We start from the raw sequence: 7,457 nt of genomic DNA, 5'->3' as shown, positions 1-7,457 counted from the left end.
GGGGCAGTTCTACTCTGTCCTATAGGGTCGCTATGAGTCAGAATCGACCCGACGGCAGTGGGTTGGTTGGGCTGGGTTGGCTTCTATAAGGGCCATTACAGGGAAATTCTGTATGAATTTCTGTTTTGACCCAGCCATATTAAATTTTTGGTTCAGGATTATAGCACCATGATAGTAATATAAATTCAGTTTAAATAGCTACACGTGGAAGAAGCTTTGGGTTTTACTTGTTTTTGGTGACATTTTTTTCCTACATTAGGCCCTAGGAAGAAAATATAAGTTTTCTCATTACCCTTCCAATCTTTGTAAAACCTGGTGGCATAGAAGTTGAGAGCTATGGCTGCTAACCAAAAAGTCAGCAGTTCAAATCCACCAGGCACTCCTTGGAAACCCTGTGGGGCAGTTTTACTCTGTCCTATGGGGTTGCTATGAGTCAGAATCAAGTTGACGGCAGTGGGTTTGGTTTTGGTTTTTCCAATCTTTTTCTGGTTCTTTTTTTCAGAATTGAGCAGCTCTTTGTAGGAAACCCTGGTGGCGCAGTGGTTAAGTGCTATGACTGCTAACCAAAGGGTCAGCAGTTCAAATCTGCCAGGCGCTCCTTGGAAACTATGGGGCAGTTCTACTCTGTCCTATAGGGTCGCTATGAGCCGGAGTTGAGTCGACGGCACTGGGTTTGGTTTTGGCTTTTTGGTTTTGTAGGTTTAGTCTCAATGCACGGAAATAATTTTTAGCTATCACGGTTTTCTAGTATCCATTTATGGGGATTAAAACCTAGCCATGAGCCGTTAGGTCCTAAACTGAGGTAAAAAAAAAAAAAAAAAAAAATCACAGTTGTTGCAACAGTGTGAGTTTCTGTTTATTGCTCTGCTTTCAATGTTTTTCTTTTAACATCCTGATAGGTAAGGATCCCCCTTTCCTTTTAAAGAAATTATTTATGCATTTAAGCAGTTTTTGTTGGTTTATCCATCCGTTCAGTTGTTTGTAAAAGAAAGGAGGGTTTGTTATCAGCTCAGTCCACTCTATTGCTGGAAGTGCCAGTCATTACTTACAATACCAGCTGGTATTAGGAAAAAAAAAAATTGTTGTCCTCCAGTCAATTCCAACTCATAGCTACCCTATATATGTTTGTATTGAGAAAGGGGGAAAAAAAAAAAAAAAGACTGTGTAGGAGAGAAGCCTGTGCAGGAGAGAACTAATCTAATCTAGTGGGTAGGAGAGGCCCAAGGAGGTCAAGTGGCTGATGTGGTGCAGGGATATTGTAAATGATAATATCAGACATTAGGGAATTAGTTGTGGTCCAGAAGATCAAAGGGCGTTTTAGAATGTAGTCGTTGCCCTAAGAATAATGCGATGATACTGGAGGATTTTAATTAAGAAAATAATGCAATCCTATTTTTATTTTTAAAATATAACTCTGACTTACGTGTGGATTAAACAGTGACAAGAGTGGACGTATGAGGTGGCCTCTGCGTTTCTGCGGTCTGCAGGTAATGCTTCCCACGTCCTGCCTGAAGCCCCGGAAGTAGTCGTTTCCAGCCATTCATGATCCTAGTCTCTGGGTCCTCAGGTCTCTGATTTTGTACACTCTCAGGCCAAAACGGTGATGACTCTGCTGGGATGAAGCACGTGAGATTTTTGATGAAATTGAGGCACGAAACTGTAACCACTGAGTTGAAGAATGGAGTACGGGACTGTGGAACCATCACAGGTGTGGATGTCAGCATGAAAACACGTCTTCCAAACCCTTCCCCCACTCCCCCCACCCAAAAAAAACAAAGCCGTTGCCATCCCGTAGTGACCCTATAGTATGGAGTAGAACTGCCGCAACGGTTTACAAGGCTGTTATTTTTCTGTGGGAGAAAGATGTGGCAGTCTGCTTCCGTAAATATTTATAGCCTTGGAAAACCTATGTGGCAGTTCTACCCTGTCCTGTATGAGTCGGAATTAACTCCATGGCAATGGATTTTTGGTTTGGGTTTAATCTTTACAGAAGTAGACCACCACATCCTTCTCTCACTGAGCCCAACCGCAGAGCTCTTGGTTAGCAGCCCAGGGCTTAACCACTGTGCCAAGAGGGCTCCACATAACCAGACCAAAAAACTAAACCCATTTCAGTCAAGTTGATTCTGATTCACAGTGACAAAGCAAAGAGTGTAACTGCCCCCTAAGGTTTCCAAGGCTGTAAATCTTTACAGAAGCTGACTGCTACACAGGGCAGATTAACTAAGCAAGGCATAAACAGACATAAGAGTGTTTATTTACTACTCTGTAATGCACAATTCCACAAGGTTTTCACCACATCTTTGAAGAACAGGTGAAATTTTGTGCTGCAGATTGGTAAGTAAACACAAGTAAGCCTGAGTGTACCTTGCATTTGGATGATCTATCCCTGCTTCCACATCTTTGGAGTCCGGTGGCATCGTGGTTAAGAACTTGGCTGCTAACCAAAAAGGTCAGCAATTCGAATCCACCAGCCACTCCTTGGAAATTTTATGGGGGCAGTTCTACTCTGTTCTGTAGTGTTACTCTAAGCCTGAATCAACTCCACGGCAATGGATATGGTTTATTTATTTATTTTTTGGTTTGTCCCATCTTTCTCCCACTGAGCAGCTGGTGGGTTCAGACTGCCCCATAGGATTTCCAATGCTGTAAATAGTTACAGAAGCAGACTGCTACATCTTTCTCCCATGGAGCTGCTGGCAGGTTTGAACCACTGGCCTTTGGGTTAGAAGTTGGGCACTTTAGTGAAGCACTGTGCTACCAGGGCTCTCGGGTTCCGTATACGCATCCTAAATCTGTGAAAATGACCCTGAGGAACAGGGAACCTGTACAGCTGGAAATGCTGAGTATTCGAGGAAATAACATTGAGTATTTTATTCTGCCAGACAGCTTGCCTCTGGATACACTACTTGTGGATGTTAAACCCAGGGTGAAATCTAAGACAAGGGAAGCCATTGCCGGAAGAGGCCAAGGCTGAGGTAGAGGAAGAGGGGGTCCTAGACAATACTGTCTTTCACGATTACTGTTTCAAAGCGGTAAGTGATTCAGGATATTTTTTGTACAGCTTTTGTTAATTTAGGCTAATTCTTAATAAACATGAATGTGGGAGAAAAAATTAAAAAGAGTGAATGGATGTGGGGAAACTAGTTAGAAGACCGCTAAACAGCTGACAATTGCCCAGACAGGAAATAATTCAGCTTTTAAGTACCGAAAGAAAAAAAGTACAGCAGTTATTTCTAATTTTTGGCCACGTTAATAGCCAATTCTAATGACTGTTACAGCAACTGAGTAGCAACCCTGATCTACCTTACTATAACAGCCCCAGCTGATCGCCCTGACTCTCGCCTTCCCTTCTTTACAGCAGTCCGTGTTGCTGTAGCTGGAGTGGTTGCTTTAAACGGGTGGTTCATAGCACTCCCAGGTTTTAACCTTTCCATGGCTTCACACTGACCTCAAGAGAGAGTCCAGACTCCTGAAACGGGTGCCTGAGCCCTTTCATTTCTGACCTTTGTATTCCTCTTTAGATTAAACTCTTGTTTACTACCCTCAAACTCTGAGATCCAAGCAGAGGGAAGAATTTCAGTTCCACAAACATGTCACACCCCCTTTTTTTTTTCTTTTTTAATCTCTGAGACTTCATCCTTCTGCCTTGAACTCCTCTCCAGACATGCTTCTTCCCATTCCTAAACCTTATTCTACACAATGATGTATTTTACCTGGCTGATGCAGACCACAGGTTTTACATTGCTGTATTTCTCTAAAGGATCCCCTGGCAGTACAGTTAACAGCTTGGAGATTCGAGTTCACCCAAAGGCACCTCAGAAGAAGGGCTTGGCAGTCTAGTTCTAAAAAATCAGCCATTGAAAACACTATGAAATAAAGTTCTACCCTGACACATACGGGGGGATCACCGTAAGTTGAAACTGACGTGATGGCAACTTTTTTTTTTTTTTTTTAATTCCTGTGGAAATACCAGGTCAGGGGTTGGTGATCTCCTATCATTGAAGGTGTCATTATTTAATTTTATTTATTCAGTCTTGTACTTTGCCTTTAGATTCTCTTAATGGAAAGAAGAAGATTACTTTCTTGTTCTTGGTTGTGTTCCTAGGTGCTTGATAAATACTTGCTGAATTAATGAGATGAATGACTGAATGTTTGAATAAATGAAGAGATTTAGGTATTTTATGTACCCCCAACATATTCAATCAAAACTTTTTCCATTGGGAACTATATAACCACAACAACTTATTTATTTGCCATTTCTCATCTTATACAGAAGCCTCAAGATTGGTAGCTAAAGCAAGTGGGAGTTCTCACCGATTTGTTTCCTGATGGAACTATGGAGAAAAAAATGGCATTTTAAATTAGGTTCACATATAATCCCAAACAGTATAAAAACAAACAAACAAAAAACCCTAAATGATTAAAAATGGGAGGAATTCCCTGGCCCCTGCTTTATATTCCTATTCTTTGGTTTCATGTCTTGGGATAGATATATTTGCGGTTTCTGCCTTACACAGCTTTGGCTCTGGATCAGTCTCCAGAAGCCTGCCAAATCTACCCACATACATTCGTCATTTCCTGGGACTTTTGGATGAAATCTAGAAATTATTTAGTTCCAGCATCTAATCCTGCTTGCTGCTTAGTTATCCACCCTTGTCAGTATCTTGTTTCCTAAATCCTGCTCCATGGTTTACTTAGAATGGATTAGATTGCTTCTTGATATTGACAGTGCTCTATGTTGGTTTCAGAAACACATCATGCCCTTTGGAATTTCTAAAAAGGAATCTAATAGCTTGTCAAGGGAGCCTGACCAGACCCTGGGGTCAGATTGCAATATCATTAGGACACAATAAGTAGATTAGCCTTAATTATCTGAATAGTTCAATGTTCCTTGTCCGTTATTTACATCTTATTGTCTCTGCTTATTTCAGCTTTCATTTCTTATGCTTATTGTATTAATCTACTACATTCTTAAAAAACTACAGATTTATAATAACTCTAGGTGTATGTTATTGATCTTTGCTCCCTTAATTTTTTCATATTTCTTGTTTCCATATGATGGAATTTCTCTCTCTCTTTTTTTTTTCAGTTCATTTATCTCTACACAGCTACTAATTTTGTAGTAAAGATTCCTAAAAAGGGTATCTCATTTTTACTTATATCTACGTAACACTTTATTTGGAGATCCTTAGTCATACAAAACATTCTACCAAAATTGTTTATTGGACACAAAGCTATTTGAAGGTTTAATTGTTATGGAAGCAGAGGGAAGATTTGAATGATATGAGTCAGTGCTCTTATTATACACAACATCATTCTGAATTAATTTCTTGATTTCATTTGACTTATACAATTTTTCTAAACATGAAATTTTGTAGGGTTCAAGAAAGATGTGAATAGATTTGGAATAATTCTTGCCTGAAAAATACACCTCCTAAAAAAGAAAAAGAAAAAACCAAACCCATTGCCGTCTAGTTGATTCCGACTCATAGTGACCCTATAGGACAGAATAGAACTGCCCCGTAGAGTTTCCAAGGAGTGGCTGGTGGATTCGAGCTGCTGACTTTTTGGTTAGCAGCCAAACTCTTAACCTCTGTGCCACCAGGGCTCCAAACTCATTGCCATGGAGTCAATTCCGATTCATAGTGACCCTTCAGGACAGACTAGAACTGCCCCACGGGGTTTCCAAGGCCTTACAGAAGACTGCCACCCTTCTTCCACAGAGCTTGCAGGTGGGTTTGAACCGCCAACCTTTTGGTTTAAAGCCCACTACTCAACCACTGTGCCACCAGGGCTCCCTACACCTTCTAAGAGAATACTAATTATCCATTCATTTGAACGTATTTTGATATAACTTCTTATAAGCTTAAAAGCACTCTTAATGGAAAAATTTATCATTTTTTATGTAAAAAAATTCTCAACATTGTGACATTATTAAAAGTATCATATACAAAATAAGAGCATGCCTGACACAGAGTAGGAGTTTTAAATATGTAGCTAATATTAATGCTTCAAAATTTCTTATATTGACAATTCATTCTAAAATCTTATTTTGTAGTTACATGAAAATTTGTTTTGTTTTGTTAAACCTGCATATAACCTTTCTATTTTAGAAAATAGAGAAGTTTTATTACCTCAGGTTTCCATTAATAACATTTTAATTGAAAAATTAAAACTATAAGTTATCTACTGAAGAAAACCTAAATCTGTTTAACAAAGAAAATGAGACTCACTCATTCTCCTGTTATCCAGAAATTTACTCTAACATGACTATATATTCCCTTCTATTACTTTTTATATTTAACATAATTAATATTTACTTAAAAAAATTACCAACTGTTTTTACACGTTTTTTGTAGATGAAGTTTAGAATCAGTGTTTCAATCTCCCACTGGGATTTTGATTGAGAAGTCATTTAAATTAAAAGTTAATTTGTGGGACAACTGATATCCTTACACTGTTGATCCTTCCCTTTCTAGAAATGGCATATCTTTCCATTTTTTTAAGATAATTTTTATATAGATCTTAAGCATATCTTTTGTAGATAAAAAATATATTCTAGTTTTATTGCTACTTAGTTTTATTCCCTCCATCCTCCCTCTGCCCTGTGATATTTCCTGAATTAAAGAACTGTTACTGTTGTGTTATTGTTTTTATCTAGCCACCTACCTCTGCTCTAGAATTCATCTTGATTTTTTTTTTTCACTTGATCTATTGGAATTTTCTAGATGTAAGTCATATCACATGAAAATGATAGTTTTATCTAAGTTTTTGCAAACTTTATAACTCAACTGTTTTTATTACATTATTGAATTTAGTTGATGATGTTGAAAACAATATTCAAGAGTAAAAATGATAGCTGATATCCTTGTTTTATTCCAAATTCTATTAAAAAATGCTTACAATATTTTTTGTAGGCATGTTTATCATGTCAATAAAAAATTGTTTCATTTGTAGCTTACTAAAATATTTTATTTAGGAATGGGCCTTGAATAATTATTTTAAACTTTATTATATTGGAATATATTTGCTTCTGCCTTGCTTTTTTAATCTAGAGGGTTTCATAAATACGTATTTTTTAAATGCGGAGCCTCCCTCTCTTAAATTCCTGGATAAACCTATTTTACTAGTATTCTAATACATTATTGGATTTGGTTTGTGAATTAGTGAAAATATTTTAGACTGCAAATAGCTATAAATACCAAATCATATTGATTCAAACAGAACAGGAAGTGTATTAGCTCACAAAACAAGAAGTTCCATTACGACATGCTAACAACTGGATGAGTCAATAGGTCAGCAATATACCTAGTCCTCACTTGTGGACTATCTTGTTATCAGACATTTTGCATTTATGACAATAGTAGAAAATCTACTATCTGATTATTTTGTGTATTAACAATATATATATGTCTGGCAGTAACTAATGCTGAGGTGCAAGGTGAGAGTAACAC

At 37.8% G+C, this 7,457-nt stretch overlaps 1 protein-coding gene across 1 annotated transcript; it reads left to right on the top strand.

The window, feature by feature from the left end:
• The first annotated feature begins 1,617 nt into the window (after positions 1 to 1,617).
• Positions 1,618 to 2,977, top strand: LOC126061651 (small nuclear ribonucleoprotein Sm D1-like). The gene is made up of 2 exons (XM_049858311.1): positions 1,618 to 1,726; positions 2,781 to 2,977. The coding sequence occupies exons 1-2, from the start codon at positions 1,618 to 1,620 to the stop codon at positions 2,975 to 2,977; spliced, it is 306 nt and encodes a 101-aa protein (XP_049714268.1).
• Positions 2,978 to 7,457: the final 4,480 nt, after the last annotated feature.

This window comes from Elephas maximus, chromosome 18, assembly GCF_024166365.1.
Source record: "Elephas maximus indicus isolate mEleMax1 chromosome 18, mEleMax1 primary haplotype, whole genome shotgun sequence".
Taxonomy (NCBI): Eukaryota; Metazoa; Chordata; class Mammalia; order Proboscidea; family Elephantidae; genus Elephas; species Elephas maximus.
The sequence above is the reverse complement of the archived record's forward strand: the minus strand, read 5'-3'. Positions and strand labels throughout refer to the sequence as shown.